Raw genomic sequence first — 22,967 nt, forward strand, 5'->3', positions numbered from 1 at the left:
TTTCGTGCATACATGGTAAAATGAGCATACACATAAATTATGAAACACTGTTTAAATCTGGAATTTTTTCTTGCATAACAAAAATAAAAACACATAGTGTAAACTTAACATGGAGTTTCAGACAAGATCAGATATGTGAGTGAGTTAGAAGCGATGAGTGTTTATGAGGTATTGAGTGTGTATTGCACTTTCAATGGGTTCATTTTGTGTGTGTGTGTGTGTGTGTGTGTGTGAGCATGTATTTATCACTTTGTGGGGACCAAATGTCCCCATAAGGATAGTAAAACCGAAATTTTTGACCTTGTGGGGACATTTTGTCGGTCCCCATGAGGAAAACAGCTTATAAATCTTACTAAATTATGTTTTTTGAAAATTTAAAAATGCAGAAAGTGTTCTGTGAGGGTTAGGTTTAGGGGTAGGGTTAGGTTTAGGGGATAGAATATAAAGTTTGTACAGAATAAAAACCATTATGTCTATGGAAAGTCCCCATAAAACATGGAAACACAACATGTGTGTGTGTGTGTGTGTGTGTGTGTGTGTGTGTGTGTGTGTGTGTGTGTGTGTGTGTTTGTTTGTCTCTCTTTCTGGCTATGCTTGAAATAGCATACTACTATACAACTCATATTTGTAAATACATATATTTGTATTTTATAGTGTGCACAATTTAAAAATTTTCTGCATGGAATAATCGGATGACCAATACTACATTTACCATTACACTGCATGGAGTATATATCATACAACATTATGCACTAGACATGACCTTCCATTTCCAGTGTAGCAGATGAAGTTATATCTTTCACATTTTTTACATTATTTGTCTTGACTCATTATTTGATCTGACTGCCAAAATGTAAGACATTTTCACACAAAACTGCATTAAAAATGCTAAACATGCTAAATAGATCATGGTCATATGACATAAATGCTGCATAATACTATTTGAAATATGTATTATTGCATAATGGATTCTGTTTCACATAATATTTGATTTAAAATAAAATAAAAAATGTATCCTTTATTGCATACTGAAGAGAATGCAATAAACGGTACAATAGTATTCCATTCTGAACATAGCCGCTGTCTCCGAGTAATGTATATTGTGTGTGCTCAGCTTAACTGGTAGTACTGTATATGGGTCTGTCTAACTAACATAGTCTATCTGCACTACACAGGGTAACACTTATTCTGTCACTCGCTATCTCTCTAACATGACCAAAATGCCATCGGAAACTTGAGTGCATTCCACTCAGGTCACTCTCTCTCTCTCCCTCTAGCAATCTTTTGTGCTGAATGTAAACATGTTCCCATGTTTTAAGTTTTTATTTAAAGGATTAGCTCACCCAAAAATGAAAATTCTTTCATAATTTATTTACTTTTAAGCCATCCCGGAAGAGGATGTCTTTCCTTCTTCAGAAGAACCAAAATTAAGATTTGTATAAGCACATTTCAGCTCTGTATGTCCATACAATGAATGTGAATGGGTGCCACGACACTGCCAGCTGTTTGACGGTCCAAAAGGCAAATTTAGGCAGCATAAAATTAATTCACATGACTCCAGTCGATCAATTAATGTCTTCTAAAACCTATCGATTTGCTTCAGAAGACATTCGTTGAACGACTGGAGCTGTGCGGATTACTTTTATATTGTCTAAATTTGCCTTTTCGACCGTCAAACAGCGAGCAGTGTCTTGGCCCCCATTTGCTTTCATTGTATAGACAAATAGAGCTGAAATGTGCTTATAAAAATCTTTATTTCAGTTCTGCTGTGGAAGTAAAGACATACACATCTGGGATGACTTAAAGTTGAGTAAATCATGAGATAATTATCATTTTTGGGTGAACTAATCCCTTAAAGGTGAAGTTTGTAATTAATTAGTCGATGTTACTGTCTCAGGCTGGTCAGGATTCTCAATCACAGGGCAATGTTTTGAAAGTGCCACAGTCACAATTTAGTATTTATAACCTATGAATGGCCGTTCAGACAGCATGCTTTCTTGCACAAAAAACTGCCAGATGCAGTGCAAAAAAAATATAAGAGAGCGCAACTGTCTCAAACCCACTTTGAAATGTGTTCCTACGCGAGATGCTGAAAATACAGCAAAACAGCTGTCAAAGATGCCCGTCAAGCGCATGCTTACATTGGAAAACAATTTCAAAAACAGGGCAGATGGAAACAAAAACATGTCTAGTGTGAATGGCCCCATTTAGATGTCTCTTCATATTAAGCTGGGACAGGAGAAAGTATTTTAACTTCCATAAAATTGCACTCTTCTCCTTTAAGTTGTTTATTTATAAATGCAAATGCAAATGCCAAAAAAACGAATTGACACGTCTTTTTTTTAGCCCTTTATACCTACATATTGTATATCAGAAATGAAAGATCATTATGACATAATGAAATCATGTCAATATACCACAGAGTCCTCACTGTCAAGATGCGTCACAATGGAAACCAGACACTAAAGTGCGTCCGTCAGTGGACAGCTGATAACAGAGTATGGCGCCACACTCTTCCCTGCCATTCAGTGCTGTTTTGTATGCAGTCTCAGTCTTTTAATTATTTGTTTGTCCTTTTTAATTGTCCTTTAGTCTTCCCTTTTGTCCTCCTCACGTTCAATGGCTTGTTGTTCTGTAAGAAGGATGCATTAAGTGTCGTCAACCTGTAGTACTCCAGAATGGAATGGAAATATGGAGAAGCTGTTTCCTTCAGGCCTACATTGTCCACGCAAAATCAAACTAACTCGTCCACACTTAATCAGTCCTGGTCCTACACCCAATCCAACCCTACCCACAATCAACCTTTTGAAAAGAACTCCCTCTCCGTTCAGTTGCACTTTGGATCTATATGCGTTAGAGAGGACTGTCATCTCCTCTTAGCTTCTCTGTCAGCCAGTGAGGAGTGGGCTTTTAGGGATGGATGGTCCATTTGGTCACTCAATAGAGAGGTGAAGGAGAGCTCAAGTGCAAAAGTTTACAGTCAGACCATCCAGAGTTCTCGTCCTCTCCTTCCTGTCTGTCTTCGTTCAGTCAATGCTGGGCTTCAGATAATGAAAGGCACCTGAAGAGAAAAAGAGAGATTGAGATGCATAAGTTTGCTAACCCCTACGGGTTCCTCATGGAATTGCAGGGGATTTTGTGAGACTGTGATAGAAATGCCAATGGCATTCATTTTAAGCTGACAAAAATGTTGGGATCCCTTCAAATTAAAGCATTTAAACAAGCCATTCGTCAATTCCATGCATCACGATGCATCAGCATCATAATTCAAATGTGTTTGAAACTGTGCCAAGTGTCCGTGAGAGAGAGTGAATCTGCAAGATTAGTTTCAATCTCTCTTACATGGTGCGCTTTGCTTATTTCAGTCCTCATAGAAGCGACTCTGACCACACTGAGATATGCTGGTTTCAGAATTTTGTCTTTATTAGACGATCTTCTGCTTTAAGCCCAAAGTATACTTCGATTTTGACTCGAACGCTCAGCGTCTACGTACAGTCAAACGCGAGCCTGTCCAAGTATACTCCATATGACTTTGTGCCTATTCGCAGGCGGTTGGCACATACTTGCTAGGACTTCTATGAGACACCGGACAATTTCCCTTTAGGTGTTTAGACCCATAAAGATGTCTCTATATTCCTTCAGATCCAGTTATACACATGCAGGTTTCTCCTAAAACCTCCACACATGCGCACTATTGACTTGCACATCCACTGTTGTTGTTTCAATCTTCATTTCCTGATATTTCCATCATATTCTAGCTCTTCTTCGTGATAGCAACGGCTCAAATTTGAGAGTTGCCATATTGTGGACCCACTAATTAGTGCAATAATTTGAGACGCATTTCAAATACATGCGGTTAGAAAAAAAAGGGCTGCGTGCATTCAGTGCTTGAGCACTCTGCTTCTGACAAGATTTTTGTCATGCATCCTGACCGACGAATACTTTGGGCTTTATTAAATGATCCGTTGAAAATTCGACGCATGCATAATAAATAAAGAAATAATACTCATACAAGGATCTAAAGAATCAATGAAATGAAAAAGAATCATCAAATATTGATATATGATATCTGTGCAGCCCTTGCCAAGACAGAGACAGAAAAATTAAACAAAAGATGTAAAAGTGAAACAAAGCTGGTGCACGTCAGTTCTGTTAAGAGGACGAAAGAAGGAAAGTAAAAATAAAAATGGCAAAAAAGGGAGCTGATCTGTCCTATATTCGGCTCTGTATGGATCAGATTCAATGATCAACAGCAACTACAGATCTGACCCCCGTTTGAAACACATGGTTCTAATATCTGTCTGCCACGGGCCATGCTACTCCTACACGAGACCCCCACAAACTCCTCCGCAACCACGCAGACCCCCAGCTTTGTGCTTATGGGGTGCGGACCCCTGCAAATTAATGATATCAAGATGCAGTCCTGGATTGGGAACTCGGCGTGCAGTCTGTCAAACATATTCTGAGATGTCTTCTCCTCTCATTTCAGCTCTGTACGAGTGTATCGTGAATGATATGTTTGTTACCCCGTGCTCATTACATGGCTGGCTGACGGATGCCTGGTGCTGATGAGCTCGCTAATCTCATGGGGTCGTGAAAGGTCACTGGCTAAGCATCATAAACCATGACAGCATTTACCTGTGTGGTTGCCATACATTTAGATTACGACTAAATAACATAAACAGATGATTCCATCTCAGATAAAAAGATGAAAATGCTTCTGAAAATAATGTCAATTGACATCTAGATGATCGTGTTTTTCTACAAAAAATCGAGTTATTTCAAATGATCCCTATTGGAGCTGTGGCCAAGCATTCATTGCATGTACAATGACACATTGCGTTCTGCTGCTCAGGTGGCTGATGCAAATTTAAGTCTGGCTTGTGGAGTTTAACAAGGCCATTTCGGCTTTGAGAGTTCATTTTGTCTTCTCACAACTATACATATTAATGAAAGTGGCAAAAGGGCAAAAAAATAAAGAAAAAAGGCCTGCTATGAAAAAGAGAAATCCAGAAATGAATGGTGTGCCATTGTGTCATTTAAAAATGCGTGTTACGCTAATTAACAATTAAAATGGATTCATTTCAATTGAATGATTCTTTATTAAACAGATTTACATGTGATTAATTAAAAAGTTCAAGGAGAGAACTTGCTGACCAAGAACAGCATCTTTCCACGCTCCAAAAAATATTTTATGCATGTTGTTCAATTTACTTAATTAAAATGAACTAAAGCAACAATTCTAGAAAATGTTGTCACAACTTGATTTCATTGCGTTCTGTCCAATTAAATTTGAAAAACTGAAGTTTACTTCATCCATTTTAGTTTGGACTACATGCATACTTTCGTAGCATTGATGAAACTGGGCAGGGGATTACCATTTCCCATCATGCTTTGTATGGGACTGGATGTGGTGAACAAACGTTAGAATTAAGTGTTATTTCATGCATTTTTTGAGCAAGGTGAGGATAGGGCGAGATTTGTTCTTGTTTAAAGTTCTGTTATATTGGTATTTAAAATTATTGTATTTTACACTGGAGTTTTGGGGGTTACCATTGTGGTGAAGATTGGCATTTGTGCTTTCGTTAAAAATGGACTTTCACTTTTGATTGGTTTTGATTTGGGTACTGCTAAGCTCTGTAAGCAATTGCCAACAACTTGACAAAGTTGCAATTTTACTCTCTTGCTCACCTGCCACATACTAATGATTAATAAAATTAATTAAGTTGTGCCAACATAAGAAAATGTATTAAATTAAACATATGTAAATGTAGTTAAAACTACTATAGTACATTGATTTGACTTATTCCAACTCAATTATACTGGCTGAATGAAACTGGCTTAATCTGAATGAAAGAAAATAAATTGCTGGTAGAAACTCTCAAAATGAATTAAGAGCAGTTACTTAATTTTTTGAGTTCAAAATGTCATAAACAGTACTATGCAGATGGGGGAAAAATAGGTAACTGTCAAAGTACAAACATGTGTTTTTGGAGCGTTTTTGCTAACTAAAAGTTAGCAAAAACATTCTTTAAATAATGTTAATGGAACATACTTATAATTAGTATTTTATAAAAGTTCCTCCAATGTTCTTAAGTCCTCTAAGCATCCTTTAAACATTAAATTTTTTTAAGATGAAAACAAAGTTCTCATAATAAGAATGAATGAAAATTTATTTGTAAATGTAGGAAAACATTTTTCATTAGTTCTCACTGTAATTGTTCATAAAGTTCAAATAACGTGGGCGAATAGCCCACAAAGAAGATTACATGTCAACACTCCTACAATGTTAAGTTAACAAATAAAGCTCAGGGATGTAAGGCTAATGGCTAAAGGCTAAATTTCCCCAAAAACTGGAAATCGTAATACTCCCACAACCAAAACAGAATATTTTAAGAACATTTTAAGAAGAACATAAATACGATAATGACACACATATACACACTAGCATGCATGTCCACTCTCACTGAAGAAGAAACCCTGCTGGTATTTACCTTACTCTGCCCATATTGGCTGTATTGGTACGATGCCACATGGTCCACGCCGTATCCTGGTGAACTGTAGCTGGAGGGGCAGTAGGACTGGGAGCTGGGAAGAGCTGGCATGCTAGGCAGGCCTGGCAGAGCCTCCAGTCTCTGAGAAGAGTGGCAGCTGGGAGCCATGCCCGTGCTGGGCTCCAAACCACCCGTCAACGGAGAGAGAGCAAAGTCACTTTGCGGCTGGTGAGGCACTCCACCCGGATTCAACAGACCCATCACCTAAGAGAAGAGAGAAGGCTTTAGTACCACTATTTTGAAAGAGTTACTTTACTTAAACTCTGTGCAAAGACTAGCATTCATTTTTGAGTTGGTCCAAGCTGGTTTAGTGCTGGTCTGCTGATCTTGCAGCATCTAGACCAGCATGATCTTACAGATCAATTCTGGACCTAGAAATCACCCAGAACACAAAAGCAACCACCTTATCAACACTCTGGCAACCACCCACATGGCGGTGAGTTCAGCATGGGCAAGCACCACAAAAATAATCTTTAGAAAATATAGAAAATTAGTTTATTTTGTTACAACTGTGATGTGAAATAAACTCATCGTAAGAAGCTAAACATAATAATATTTGCAATTCAATCCCCTAAAATCGCAATGTCTGTGCATCTGCAAATGCGTCTGAAATGATTTGATGACAGCGAGTGAAGATCTCTCCAGCTCTCACACAGCATCTTTCTGGCCGCCCGTATCTAATTCACACCCGTTACAGACATTTGGACGTGGTTTGTGAGTGTGCCATCAGTGTCTGATAGCTCTCATACGCCGCCTGATGGGCCAAGCACAGATCAGTTCCCTCCCTCTGCTGATCATTAATCAAAACCAGCCCAGCCCAGAAAAATCTCCCGTGCACCAACATAAAGGCCCACTGACTCTGTCCAGAGTCCATAAGAGTCAAATTATTCCCCCATCCTGCTGGACACATGGTTCCTTTTAAACCGTTACCCAGTGCAGCCAAGAGGGGGTGGAGTCAGCCGAGAGGGGCCGTATTTCTTCACCCTGTTAAAGTTTTTCTAAAAACAATTCTGTAAGCAGTGTTTGGGAAAGGAACGGAGTAAGAAAAGCTGAAAGGAGAAAAAACTAATATTTATGGACTTTCCATTAGGATTTCATGCTAAAATCCAAAGAGGTAGAGAGAGCAGAGATAAAAACACAAAAAGTATTAGAGAAGGTGTTACTTAGCTATAGTCCCCAGAAGTTTGCTAAATGTCACAAAACCTCCCTTAGCAGACATTCTCGCCTGTAAACCTCAATTTGTAAATAAAAAAATAAAAAAACTTAAATTTTTCTATAAGAGGCCATTCAGACCAAACTTGTTTTTCCATCCATCTGCAGCATTTTTCAATTGTTTTTCTATGTAAACTTGTGCTAAACAGACGTTTTTGACCGTTGCGGCTAAAGATGCACTGATGTATCAGCCAAACATCAGTATCTGTTAATATATAATGTGAATTTAATGTGCTTTTTGTTTCAGTGCTTTGTTTAGAACTGAAGATATAGATAGAATTAAGAAATATAACCATCAATCTTTAAGTATCGGTATTGGCAGATATTGTTCTAAATAATCAGATATCAGTGTTGTTACATACATTTTGGTAACACTATTTTAAGGATCAGAAATTAGACAGTAATTAATAACTAATAATTGGACTTGTAAAAGACTAGTTATGGACTTGTTTAGAATGATAAGGTATTTATTAAGCCTTTGTTTGGTTGATTTCTTACCCTTGCCTAATAGCCTCTTTGCATTTCTTTTTTTTTTTTAACAATTAACTTATTAGGTAAAAACAAAAAGTAACAATAGCTAGTTAGGTGCAACATACATCCTTTATAGGTTCTCATAACACTATTTGAATATTCAACTTATAAGTATAAAATGAATATAGAAGACAGAGACTTTTGTTGCATAGTGTAAATAGCAACAAAAAGCATTTACTTTGCACAAAGTGAAAACAGTATTAGAGGCTATTTGCACCCCTAATTAAATACTACTTTAGGGGCATCACTGCAACATGTTTATTGGGTTTTTTTAGGCACCCTACACGAACCCCTACTCCTTAAACCTAACGCTAACCTTCGTTGCGTTGGTGAAATACTATAAGCATTCTACATGTCATTTATACGTATAACCCGCACATTCACACAGAGTACTGAGAAGCTATAGAGGATGTCATTTTCATCATACTAGCAATAAATATGTTTTATTTTTAGCTTATAAATTCATTGTTATGACAATGTAAAATGTAAAGTGGCTATAAAGCAATGAAGGCTTAATAAATACTTTATAATGCCAAACAAGTACATAACTAGTCACTTATATGTGTAATTAACAGTCATAAATAACTGTCTAATTTATAATCCCTAAAATAACCCAAATGCATCACTTGTTGTGGCACGTCTTGCTGTATTTTTTTGCATCTCGTGCAAGAGCGCAGCATTTTTTAGATGCCTTGTCAACTTTAAAAATGTGTCTGTTTCCATTCGTTGCGCCACATAAAGCTTTGAACACCTTAAGGTTTGGGTTAGACCGTAATCATCATAATTTGCTTTATTAACAAAAATCTGCAGTATACCTGCATTTAAGTAGGCAGCTATAGTAAACATGTGTGTGTGCATATTTAGCAATAGTATGGGGAAGTTGGCTAAATTTAACATAAATTATATATTTTTTTATTATTATTATAAAAATGCAAAAGTAATATTTTTAGGGGTAGATTTTGGGTCTGGGTTAGGCTCAGGGTAGTCTAGTCTAACATAGTCAGACCTAGGAATAAAATGTAAAATGCCTGGAATGTATTGTGTGCCATCTGAGGCCAGGGTTAGTATATAGTCATTATAATTAGCACAGCTATGAATTGCTTAGCTTATAATGACCTTTATATATACACTATATATATATATATATATTACAATATTACTATGTCCCTATTTAGATTGCTAAGTAAACGTGTCTGTTTGTGTGCACGTATGGTTAATGCTTTTACAAGCAATGTGAATGGTCATGAAATTCCTCTTGGGGTTCATCTTCAACAGCTGTTCGAGAGAGATAGAGAATAAGAAAGAGCACTAAACGCTCACAGATTTCCTGGTGCTTTTTGTCCACCTTGCAGATAAATCAGCGTTCACACAACCTGACAGTGTATATCATGTACAGGAGAGCATGTGTGAGTCACACAGTGATGTGTGATGCTTAACAAATGAAAAACACATGGAGGTTAAACTCTCTCGTTCACCTCCCCATGGGGGGCCCGGGGCCCAACGACATGTGAGGTGAAAGCTAAAATGTTCCTTCCATCATGAGACCACAGACAGGAGATGTTGACAAAAAACTTCCTCATAAAACATTTTCCCAGCCAGGACGATGCATGCACGCAGCTGTTTGGAGAAACGTAAGTGATGAAACGGTGCACATTCGCCAAAGCTAAATGAGCAAAAACACAATATTAAATTAAACGTATTACCAAAATGTATAACTAAAGGAATACTGAGGGTTTAAATGCAAGTTAAGTTAGGCTATATAGTCAATATCCGTGGTATAATGTTTAATATCAGAGAAAATTATTTCAACTTATAACTCAGTAAAATTATGTGTTGACAGTTATGCACTTACAATGGGTCAAGCGTAAAACAGGTATAATGCATTGCATCTGTGGTTTACTGTCGATTACCACAGATTTTTTTTTTAGACTTGAATAATTTACCACAGAAAATTATTTAGACTGGAGCTTAACTTGTATTTAACCCTGAGTATTTTAAACCCCTGAAAATAATGTGTATCCATGTCTCACAATGTGTGTGTGTGTGTGTGTGTACAAATAAGTGTTTCCTATTAAACCAGCTAAAACTGAGACAAGGATCTCTTCATGCCTGTGAGCATGTGTAAACGTGTGTGTGTGTGTGTGTGAGGTTAGAGTTTCTGGTTTGAGGTTGTTCTTTAGGTTTAAGTGGTAGAAGAATAAAAATGTAGGCAATTTGCTAAGCCAATGGGAACAGAGAGATGGTATTTGCTCGATCAGACACCAGACGAATGAGATTTTTATCAAGATTAAGGGGTCTATGTATGTATTTGGGATAGAGAACAAGGAATGGGATAAGACATATTACATAAGGCAGACTTGAACTCACACATTCCACAAGATCACCATGATTTAATCAGCATCACTGGATTCTTGTTGGACAACTATCTCTAAACTCAAAAGTAGCAGTAAGCCACACTCATACTGCCGTTTTTGAGGGGTCACTTGAGATGCGGTAAAAGGTATGTTGGCTGTATGATTTTTTATTTAATGTTGGACTAATATATAGTATTTTTTAGGTGGGTCATGTTCATATGAAACAGGAGTGAAAAAAAGAAAATTAGGATAAAATAATTGCATTTTTACTTTATAGCCAATTACAAACCAATTTGGAGCAACAACCCTCCCCAACACACCAAATCGCAAGTTCATTCCAGCATACATTAAACCACAGATAAATACATAATTCAAACAATTAACCAACAAAGTGGCTCATTTGCATAAATTACACAGCACATTACTGTGGGTAAATTCTCTCATTCCAATCAATTAAGAGTCTGGAACATCCTATAATTAGAATCCCAGACACAGAGTTCCACCATCGTCATGGCGACGCGTATACCTGCCCTTCAACAACAACAGAACGCCACTGGCTGACCCCGTCCCAGGTCGCACACACTCACAGATACTAATCGCAGAAACAGATTGAGCGTGAGTGTAAGAGTTACCTGACCTCTAAGTCATTCCCGACGAAAAAATGCTTCCTTAATGACTAGGAATTGGTTCTGATTACAAACCCTTCTGGTGGGGGCGCAGCAATTAGACACACTTCAATTAGCACGTCATGTTAAATAACTTTGTGCAGTTTAATTACTGTACTCGAGGTGATATTCGAAACCTACGTTATGATGATGTGGCGAGCAGAGAGGATATTTTATTTCATTAAGTTCATACATCTAAATTCAGGATGTAAACTTTGCACATCATTTTCAGGGTATATACGTTTTCTGCCACTATGCTGACAAAAATGTGACTGTACCAGCAAATCTGATTAATAGGAATGTGTGCATGCTTCAGTGTTGTTTGTTTTCCATAAATCTTTGCAGGTTTTGAGAAATGATCAAACCGCTTTCAGACTCTATCAATCTATCTTTCATGTCATTTATCTTTATGCTTGTTTTCCACAAATCTGAATTTTTTTTTTCTGTTTTAGACTTTGAGAAATACCCACATTCACAATTTTCTCTCTATCTCCATCTCTCACTGTCCATGTCTTTTTCATTTTATTTTATTTTATTTTATTTATCTGTATCATGCAGCACTTGGGTCCGAGATTCTCCTCAAAAACAAGGATGGAACGGCGACTGCAGCTCTTGTCTCTAACTACCGGATGCTTTGAAGAAGTCCGGAGATCATTTTCTGGTTGTTAGCGCATTGCGCATAGCAGGCGAGTTGACAGATAACAGCTGATGAGTGTGTAATCACAAATAATTGTCTTTCACTTCTCGTTTCCATCATCATCCGCCTTTCGGTTGTGTCCTGCACCCCTCCTCACACATCAATGACATCTTTAATTAGAGATTTATTTTTTTAATTATAATTATAATTAATGGTAGTTGGTCAGTATATAGAGCCATATATGTTCCGAAGACTAACCTGTGATGAGAGTCCATTACTGATGGTGGGGTTAACTTGGTTTGCGTGGCCTGGTGCAGCCACATAGCCATCTGAGTAACCAGAGAAGCCATGACGTCCCGAGGAGAGGCAGTAGGCCGAACTTCCCTCCTGGGCTCCTGGTCCACTGCCAAGCCCAGTCTGATGCACTGAGGTGGGGGGAAGAGGCTGAGGCCGGTGCACTGTGCTGGGCTGCTCAGAAACTGCTGAAAGCAAGATATAAAGCAAGAAAGAAAGAAGAGAAAGAAAGCAAGAAAGAAAAATCTTATTGTAAACTCATTCATCTTAGATATACAGTACTTTATAAAAACTAGGGCAATCTGCCATTTAAAATGGTTATCGTTGTACATAGGGTCACAAGGTTGTTTCAGCATTTAAAGGCACTAGCTGGCAATATTATTATCAATGTCAAGTGTTTACTTGTTTCTGTACAAGTGTTTAGCTACCTCCATCCCAAGGTAAATTCCAGGCCATACTTTCTATTTTTTTGGACAAACATTTCGGGTCATTTTGTCCCGTTTTTAACCTCTTAACAGGCAGACCCACCTGTGGGACGATGTGGACACAGCTATTAAAGGGTTAACCCTGAACTATAGGGTTAACCCATGGAATCGTTATACCCTGAACTATAAAGGGTTAACTGGGTATGCCAGTTAAGATTAAAGTGGTTCTAAATTATCCTAAAATATCAGCAAGACCAAGGCAGGGTTAAAAGACAGTTAAAAGTACTACCTGTACATTAATATAATTGTTGCCCCAACATAGCGACTGAAATCTTGTAAGAAAAAGAATAAATAAAAATTCAAGAGTCCAAACAAGTTAACTACTAAAACAGGCCATTATAATGGCAGCAGGTAGACAATGCATTATGACTCTTGGCTTCCTTAACGCCATGTTCAAATATGATCATGTGATGGACCACATGTGGGACAAACTTTAAAGATTGTCGGACAACAAAACTCCCTTGTCACCTGTAAGTAAACTGCTGCATCAATGTGTTTCATAATGGAGGAGCCATGGAATTGTTCTATTACCTTGAGAAACAATTTAAGTCCAAGTAGGCTAGTATTAGTATTTCCAGTTCTAACCTTGTGAAATTGATGGAGGATAAGGGCTGTCTGCCAGCTGATATGGCTGAAGACTCGACATCGCTGAGGGTGGGAAACCACCAGGTATCAGGTGATTAAATGCCATCAGCTGATTGGCTCCTGCCTGCTTCCTCCAACGAGCTCTTCTATTACTGAACCACACCTGCACAAGACACAAAAACAAACTACACTTTTACTTTTAACATTCATGACATCTGAGGAATTTTTTCCAGTAAGTACAGACTGTAAATACGTTTTGTTAAAGACGGAAACCACTTTGTCATATATGTTTTCTTTTAGAGCATTTTGTCTACAATACTGCAGTTTCAAAAGAATTTAAATGTACTTTCTAAAATGGAAGTAATAGCAAAAATGACACATTTCTGCATGGGTACCACACAAGTTATTCCTTTAAGAATGTTACACTCTCTGTGTGGTTTGTCTACTCATGAATGAGTTTGTGTGTGTGTGTGTGTGTGTGTGTGTGTGTGTGTGTGTACTTCTATCCAAGTGCACAAAGACACTCTCTGTGTGTTCAGTGGCTTAAAGATGAAAAACTATGGCATCATGTCACAGGTTCTAGTATAATTGGGTTAAAAGGACTTAATAATAGACTTTATCAAAAGATTGTTTCTAAGGTTTTCCTGTGGAAAAGTACTTGGGTAAAAACAAGAGAACAGGCATGGCACAAAGAAGCCTGTGTGTATGTGTGTGTGTCATATGACTTCAGGGCAGACTTGCAGGGCAAAATGCTGGTAAATTTAACTTCATTGTGTAAACCGCAAACTTACAAGAAAATGAGTGCTCATTTGTGAAAGATACAAAACAAGTACACACTGGCAAAAAAGTGCCAGTTAGAACTGTACCAAGATCTTTTTTGTGTATTGGGAAGTTGATAAGATTCAGAGTTCGACATCGAGTTTGTGTGTTTATGTGTACCTGCACTCGTGCCTCGGTGAGCTTAGCCCTCTGAGCGAGCTCCTCTCTAGTGTATATATCAGGGTAGTGTGTGCGTTCGAATGCTGTCTCCAACTCATCCAGCTGCTCGGCTGTGAACGTGGTCCGACTGCGCCGCTGTTTCCTCTTAAGTGGCAAACCCGGTTCAGAGTCTATATCAGAGCCCTCGTCTGAATGGCTTGCTGAAAATTTAACAGAATAAAAGAGTATTAATCATGTTACTATGATTATTTATTGTTTATATAGATTGTTTTGTTTAAGTGTAATTTTTCCTTTTTAACATCAACCTGCCCAGGGACCACAGATGAAAATTAGCCATTTGGCTAAATCTGGTACATTTACTGCTTTCTGTGCTCAACTGTGAGAGATTTTTCTTTGTTTTGTTATTGTAGAAATTAAGTTAATAAATTAAGTTTCAATCCTTGTCTAGATGCACAAAGCTCACCTAAAATCATTTTACAATGAAAGAGATTCACAAAAAGGAATTTATAGCTTGTCGTACATGGTACTCTTCGATTTCAAAAATGTTTTGTATTTTTGGTTCTTCATTGTTAAACTCATGCAACTTCCAGACCTGAGTAGATTACTTCTGAATTGCAATCAAATACTGATTATACAATATATGACTAAAATTGTAATTAGTTACATAATCACTTGGTAATCTAATCTGATTACTTTTGGATTACATCTGACCTAACTCGTTTATTCAATGTCACATGCATTTAAGTAGGATAATCTATATCATTTTCACAGTGTTGCTTAAATGCCTTTTAAAAAACATCCTTAAAAATTCATAACTATTCTCATATTTTTATTAATTGTGTTTTGCTTGCTAATTTATCTGTAACTGAGTGAACTAAAACAGTAATGAAACATAAAAACACATTTTAACTGAGATGTATGTTTTGTCCAACATGGTTAAAAAAGAGTTTAGAAGAGTATTTAGAAGAATATTTTTGTGCATTCGTACAAAAGCAATTTACAAAATTAAAACTAACTGTACCGTACTAAGGCAACCAGTTCTGCATTTATGTGTGAATTGGGTAGTGAATATGAAATTACATGTATTTGTGCATTTTGATGTGTTTGCTGTACAAAACCCTTCCAAAGACAAAGACATCGAGTGATAATTCAAACAATAATTCAAATGTATTTGTCAGGAGTTGGTTATATATGCAATGTATAGTAGAGAAAACATGCAAGCAAATCTCCAAATGCTTATTTTACATGGAATCGTTTGAGATTGGTTTTCAAACAGGATATTAATTTGGGGAAGCAGTTTACATTTCTCTGTAATATTTTTGTCCTGTGTCTCCATAAAAGTAATTGTTTTTTGTAAATACATTGGTCAAATGTTAACTGAGTTTTCTCCATCTTCAGTTGAATTATAGCCACCTGGCTTTTCTCTTGTATCAGGTCAGGGGATAAATAAATTATGAACAACATACCTGTAATGTGATTACGAGCATTTTAAAATGCAATTTAATCTAAATACAAGTACTTGATTTTTGTAATCTGATTACGTAATCCAGATTACATAGCACTGGCAAGTACAGCTAAATGTAACAATATTGAGTTTGTCTATTGCTTTGTTCTGTTGGTATTTGACACTTTTGGTACTTTTAATGCTGAAAACCATTCAATATGTTTATATGTTTATTTTTTACATGTTTACTGTTTAAAATCTTTTAATTTTCAAGTAGATTACTTATAACTGACCATAATATTGTTGCAAGGTATTTTGTTTTCGACCCATTTGAAATTGGAGGCCAGTATCATTTGCTATCGCCCATCCATCTGTGTGTACACACAAACACGCACATCACCACTCTCATACACAGGTATTATTTTGGGTGTTATTTTAACTGAATTAGACAGAGTGAGAGGTTCTTTCGTAGCTAATTCAGCAGAAGAGAATGCTAGTGTGAGTGGACTAAAGCTCGGGGAATCTGTACCCAGTGGAGGGGGGCCCTATCAAATGATTAGGCTCCTCAAACTACCGTGACAGCCCGCTATTGTCCAGTAATACGCCTCGAAAGCCCCCGTCCAGAACTCGCCAATGCCACATCTGCTTCGTCTGACACTAACCATCTCCTTTCTCTGGTTTGCTCTCTACAAATTTCACCCCCAAATGGTTGAGAACACAAAACGTAAAAAGACTCCCAGATTTCACCCACCGAGATAGCAGACCGAAAAATTAAAAATTACATTGAAAGAAATCGGTTTACATTTGAATTGCTGACACAGATTGCAGAGAATACCAAACATAACATATACATAAAGTACACAAAATTGAAATCCTTAAGATCCATATTGGACCATTTTCAAAGACTATGATGACATATTTCCCATTTTGATTTTGGGGGTGATTATTTAGAAGCATAAATCAAGCAAACTTTTTAAAAGTATTTAGTGTAAACTTATGGCATTATACTTATGCATTATACTATACGTTATATTACTCTGGGATATATTATGACTGCTGTGATGGGGGTATATTATACAGTTCAATTCTAACTGTTCAATCCATCACTCTCAGGTTTTTCCCTCTTATTGAAAGTCATGAAAAGGTAATTATGGATTTACTATTGGAGCAAATGGGAATGCAAAAAATAAAGTTTGTTGCGGTCTCCCCTTCACCACCCAAAACTTTAACCTGCTATAATTTACTTCCACATTCCAAACCAGGAAATGTGAAAAGAGTCCCATGTGCCAATGATATGAATTCTGGAATTCAGTAATATACAGTTTTAAAGACCCCATTCTTTCGAAATTATTGTTTTGTGGCTTTACAAAACATGTGCATTAACATGTGAAAACTGCACTCATCAAGTGATTTCATTGTGTCTTTATTGATTTACAATAGAGATCACACTGAATGTGTATTGTGTAGGGTCTTCGAAAGACCCTTTATCTTTTATATTTTGATAAAATATATCGTAGATACTATAAATCAACACAGATCACCACACGTTTATTTCATAAACAAAATCCCTCTGCACTTCCCCGTAAAAGGTAGGATGATCTCTCCCACAAGAAAGGTAAGCAAATGAAAGAGACCAAAAGAGAGTCACAGATTTAGAGGCTTAATTAAAATAGTAGAGTCACGTGAAGCAAACCCTTCACTCTCCACACTGTCCGCCTGCATCCTGGAGCAGCACAGGAAATGCTGCTGCCCAATGCCAGCGTGCAGCTCTCCAGGCATCTCACAGAAATTAGAGAGAAGAGAGAGACAGGTAGGGAGCCATGGCTGTCATTTTCCACTTTTCTTTTCCACTCTCTGATGCTACAGGGAGTCTCTTTTCAAGCCATTTTCCGTCAAAAGTCTGAACAATTTCTGTAGACTAGATAGTGCTGTTAATAAACAGCCACCTTTTGAGGAAATAACTTACATCAACGAGTCCTCATTTCATTTCCTGCTTTATCCACAAACTCCTCAAGACTTGTTGAGCTCTGACTCACAATCTCAAATAGGCAAACAGGTTACTCTCCCAAAACTAACATCCAAATTCACAGAGGGAAAACGTTTGCAGGGCTACAAGGTCCTCAGAGAAAGAGAGAGGCTACCACAAACTACCACATCAATGTATGGTCTGCGTTCAAGAAAAACATCAACTTTATCTGGTTTTTCTTTCTCCTGTCCTCTCATAAATGTCCTTGAGTTTCTAGTATTGCTACATTAAAGTCAAACACTTCAGACTGTAATCTGTAAATTACACTGTTACATTTTGCATTCTTTCTCTCTCTCGCTCGCTCTCTCTCTCTCTCTCTCTCTCTCTCTCTCACTCTGATTCTGTCCTTCTCTCCTGCTCTCTCTTCATCTCTTTTGGGGAGTTATTTGGCAGTCTTTTGTTGGCCTGTTTAGTGAGAATGGTGACTGAGCTCTTTGGAGTCTGATTTCCACGCTCCATCTGTAGGTTCCATGAGCTCGGTCCGGGCAGCATTGAGGCCCCTGTCACCTGCCTGGCAGGGGGCGGGGGGAGGGGGGAGGTGGGCACAATGAGGGCTGGATGCGGGGCAATAGGGGCTCCTCAGGGGAACAGCGGGGGGCCGCCCCCGAACCCTTCCTCCTTCACGGCCAGGGGGTTACAGAGGTGGAGGGGGAGGAAGGTGGGGGGTGATGGGGAAACAGTGATACAGAGAGAGTTAGAAAAGGGTGGGATTGTGGGATGCAATCGCTCAATGGCACCTGGGGGCTAGTTTGGTGACTAAAGTGGGGTGTGTGGGAATACTGATTCCACTTTAAAATAATTGTCATCCAAAGTCTCGTTCGTCATGTCTATTTAATGCATTGACGTACGCTAAGCAGGCATTTCTATTGGACAATTTATCATTTCTTGCTTTTCCTGACTGATGCTACATCTACATTGAAACTAAAGACCAAAGTTCGATGTTCCAAAGGATTCGATTACAGGAACATTGCACCATTACATCATAAATCATCAGTTTCCATCTGTAGCATATCTACAGAAATTTCTGTAAAACTTTACAATAAGGTTGTATTCGTTAACATTACTTAACGCTATAATTAACCAATAATGAACAATACTTTCACAGCATTTATTCATCTTGACTTAAGTTAATTTCTACATACACTTAAATATATGTTTAACCTTAAATGTTGCATTTAAGTTAAGTTAATATTAGTTGTGCATGCAAATATGCAACTATATGAAATAACATGAACTAACAATGAACCATAGCATTTTAATCAATTAACATCAACCAAGATTTATAAATGCTATAAAAATCACTGTTCATTGTTATTTCATGATACCTAATGCATTTGCTAATGTTAAAAACAGAACCAAAACTTCTCCCATAAAATCATTACAATCTTAGAACAGGGAGGTTTTGAAAAGCCTGTTAAAACCTTCTCATTTGAGTGAAACCATCTCATTGAATACTCCATAAAAATGTATTAAATTCATCACTTTGGTCAGGAATTGTGTGGAAACACTTTTGCAATGGCCGAAAACACAACTAAGAAATGTATAATTCTCCTTACATCTCATTTCCTGGGCTAAAAGTTGAAAACACACCTCATTCTGCTGATTTGAAGCACTGACAGGCTCAGCAAGGGACTCTAAGAAGCACTGTCCATCAGAACTTCAGCAGGACAGGAAACTCATACTGTGTCCATTTCCCAAGAATACCTGGCTCCAATACACCACCAACAGCTCATCCTCATCTATCTTCTCTCCCTTACGCTCATCTATAGTATACTCTGCACTCAACTAACATATATGTTAAAACAGACAACTAAAGTCCAGCTGCAAGAGCAATAAACAGAGTATAGAGAAACTAAATCAAAGTTATTTTTAAATTATTTGTATTAATTTATCAATTCATTTGCATTGATCTGGTACATTAAATTTTTTAATTATCCGTTTAGATTTACTGTACATCTATATTGCAATTAAAAGTTGTTCAGGGTTGATTTCTTGAATTGTTCTAAACTTTAGTTCTTGATGTATTTATTGCTTAATTATAAAGTTACCAGGGAATGTAAAGTCGAGCAGCCAACCACAGGATGTTTGACCAGAATTATTATTTTGGTGAGGGTTAATTACAAGAGTGCATGGTGCGTCTCACTCTTTCAATGGGATTTATATTCCACACACACACAGGACAAACCCCACAAACCTGCAGCCTGCCAGCTGAACACAGAATTTACAAGTCTGCTAGAAAAAAAAGAGACAGAGAAACAGTGAACTTTACTGAATGAGTTCCGAAGTATTTGTTTGGACGTTGAAGGGAATGTGATGCATTCCAGGCATGATCAAAGAGAAACAAGAGAAGGCTGAAAAACAGTAGGCAAAATGATGCAAAGAGATGATTGGATTTGAAAATTATAACGCTCCGATGTGGCTCTTTCATAGCTCATGGGATTTATCGAGTTCTTAGTTATGTTTCCTGGCAGTTTCAACTTTGTCTCAGGTGTTTCCTAAAATTCCTTTGGAGAGATTAAACTAGACACAACTGAAGCAATTGTTGACATAGCCTACTTTAAGTGTATAGAGCTATGAAAGGAATGTGGATAGCATAGCTCTGTTCACTTGGTCATGGAAGAATTTGATGAGAAATTTGTTGAGATTATATTGAAATATCTTGGCAAACTTGAGCACAGTTTGTGGCATTGCTGAGATCAATTCTGTAACTCTGGAGAACACACAAGTGAGATTACTAGGGTGTTTTTCTCATGAGAAATATCTGAGAAGAAACATCTTAGACTTAAATATGTGACTCCATTTAAACTCATTGCTGAAAGAATTGAGAAATTCAAGAGATCTCCTTTTGATTTTCTTTTCTACTGGAAAGACAGTAGGTAACCTGTGTGTAAGTGCTTGGGTACTACCACAGAACACACTTCAAAACCCAAACACAGCCCCAAAACAAAGAGCTAAAGTAAAAGTAAAGAGAGAGGGATGCCGGAGCGAGGGAGCCTGAGTGTACGAATGGCCATCTGGGCAGTTTATAGCTCCTGGTAGGGGAGAGTCTTCTCCTCCTGAGGGGCTGTTAAATGGTTGGGTAATTGAGCTCGTGACATGTGTTCCCCAAACAAAACAAAAGAGAAAAGAGACAAATGAAGCATTTATTTGCAGCGTGGAGGAGTGCTGGCCCTTTCAGCCCGCGCCCCAGCCAGCCACTGGTGAGTGAATTAAGGAGTATATAGAATCCCAGCAGATGTACGGAGAAGAATGGTTAACGGAACGATCACGACTCCATCTGGGGTTGGCATTTTGTTAAGAGGGAGGAGCAGGGAGTCACTCAACTCGCTAAAGAGCCACGACCCCAGCAGCTGCCCCGAAAGAAAAAGAGAGAGAAGGAGAGAGAAAGAGAAGTAGACAGGGAACGAGAGATACAACGAGAAAAGAGAAAAGAATTCCAAAAAGATAGAGTTTTGTATTCTGACTTAAACAGACCTAACATCACAAAAAGTGCCATGGTATTACTCATAATAAGTACCATGGTTTTTGGATACTTCCATGAAGTATGTTCTTTGAAGTAGCTTATATCTTTGTAAATACTCATATACAGTAAAGATAAAGTAGCATGGTATACACTACAGTTCGAAAGCTTAGGAACAACCCAATCTTAGACTTCACCCCGCTCCCAGAATGACGTTTCAAACTCTAAAAACAGATGCATGAAGATCCTCTAGTTTGTATTAAGTATGGAAATGGGCATGAGGACCATAAAGCATGGATGCTGCTGTGATGTCACACCAGGACAGAGGTGCCTGTTGCAGTGTGGAATCGATTCCAACAACAGGACAAAGCCAAAACGTAGCACCCACACAGCGATCACACCATGGGAACACACACCACATGCTCCCAAAAATATGAGCATCCATTACATTGACATTATGTTATACTGTATTTACATTCTTGGAACATGCTTTTCTACCAAACACTCTTAGAAGAAAGTGAACATACTGAGTAACTAGCAATGTCTGGGACAGACAGGTCACATGATGTGTTTGAAACTCTCAAAAAAAAAAATGACACTTGCAGATCCATTGACGTAAACAACTTTACCGCATCATACAAAACATGTAGTAACTTCTTTAATCTTAAAGGTCATCCTCTCTTTGAATTAATGATTTATTTAATATATTCTAGAATTGTTCTAGTGGGAAAATAAAAAATCATTTTTAATCAGAATTAAAAATAAGTGAGTTTATGCTTTAAATATGTGTAAAATCTGCTTTTGAACAAGTCAAAATAAACTTATATTCAATTTATATTATCTGAAAAAACTCCTTTTTACTCATAAACAAGAACATACATGTTTATTTCCAGGCAATTTTTTTTATTATTTCTTTTACGTTTACTTAACCAGGATGATCAATTAAAAACATTCTTATTTACCTTTACAGCCTGGCAAAAGAGGCTATATGGTCATTTTTAAAGTAAATTTTTCATACCTGAAATGTCTATAATATAACCATAAACAACAACTATTTTGTCTTTTTCAGCATCAAAGCATTTATTGGCCATCATAGAAAGCCTGATACCTGTCAAACTGAACAAACACATTATTTTAACCCACACTTCCAGCAGAGTGGGAGTTTGTACAGTCAATGACCCAGGACTCCCCCTTGACCCTACACATGCTCACCATCTCTGGGGTACGAAAGAGGGGCTGACAGCCCTCCGAAGGGCCCTGCATCCCTGACTCACATACACAAATTCATAAGGGACCAAATAATCAAATTAATAAGCACTACTTTAAAGCGTTGCAAAGAGTATAATGCCCTTTTATTGCTCTGGTCATGTGTTTTTTAAATACAAACAGTAAACTTGCACCACACTCTTTAAAAAACAGATTACAGTTAGCACCAAAAAGGCATTTACAACCTAATACCTAAGGGGAAAATGTTTTATTCTCTAGTTTTTAGAAAACAACCTATATACTTAATAGTTTCGTTGAATTCATTTTTGAGTTTCATTAACGTACCTATTGACCTGTTTCAGTGATGTCACTTTTTACCCGCAGCTGCCATATTTGTGACCATCAGTGGGAGAAATTAAATTGCATTGAATGGAAACACACCCATAAAACCCAGGTAAGTCCCAAGAAAGGGACTTGTCTGAGGTCAGCACAAATATTGCCAAATTTGACTTTTGCAGACATTTAAATATATTTTATCTACAATTTATCTGCATATAGGGTGCACACGCCTACCA

The 22,967-nt window shown here is 37.6% G+C and overlaps 1 protein-coding gene across 2 annotated transcripts in view; it reads right to left on the reverse strand.

Moving 5' to 3' along the window:
• Positions 1 to 1,829: 1,829 nt before the first annotated feature.
• LOC127648638 (paired box protein Pax-3-like) overlaps positions 1,830 to 22,967 on the reverse strand; it is a 30,686-nt gene continuing 9,548 nt past the window's right edge. For both annotated transcript variants that reach the window (XM_052133330.1, XM_052133329.1), the window contains exons 5-9: positions 14,257 to 14,456; positions 13,318 to 13,480; positions 12,212 to 12,432; positions 6,495 to 6,758; positions 1,830 to 3,061 (exon numbers count right to left, since the gene is read on the reverse strand). In XM_052133330.1, coding sequence (XP_051989290.1) covers positions 3,044 to 3,061; positions 6,495 to 6,758; positions 12,212 to 12,432; positions 13,318 to 13,480; positions 14,257 to 14,456 — 866 coding nt within the window. In that variant the 3' untranslated portion in view covers positions 1,830 to 3,043. The remainder of the gene's footprint in view (positions 3,062 to 6,494; positions 6,759 to 12,211; positions 12,433 to 13,317; positions 13,481 to 14,256; positions 14,457 to 22,967) is intronic.

Source organism: Xyrauchen texanus, chromosome 9 (assembly GCF_025860055.1).
Source record: "Xyrauchen texanus isolate HMW12.3.18 chromosome 9, RBS_HiC_50CHRs, whole genome shotgun sequence".
NCBI lineage: Eukaryota > Metazoa > Chordata > Actinopteri > Cypriniformes > Catostomidae > Xyrauchen > Xyrauchen texanus.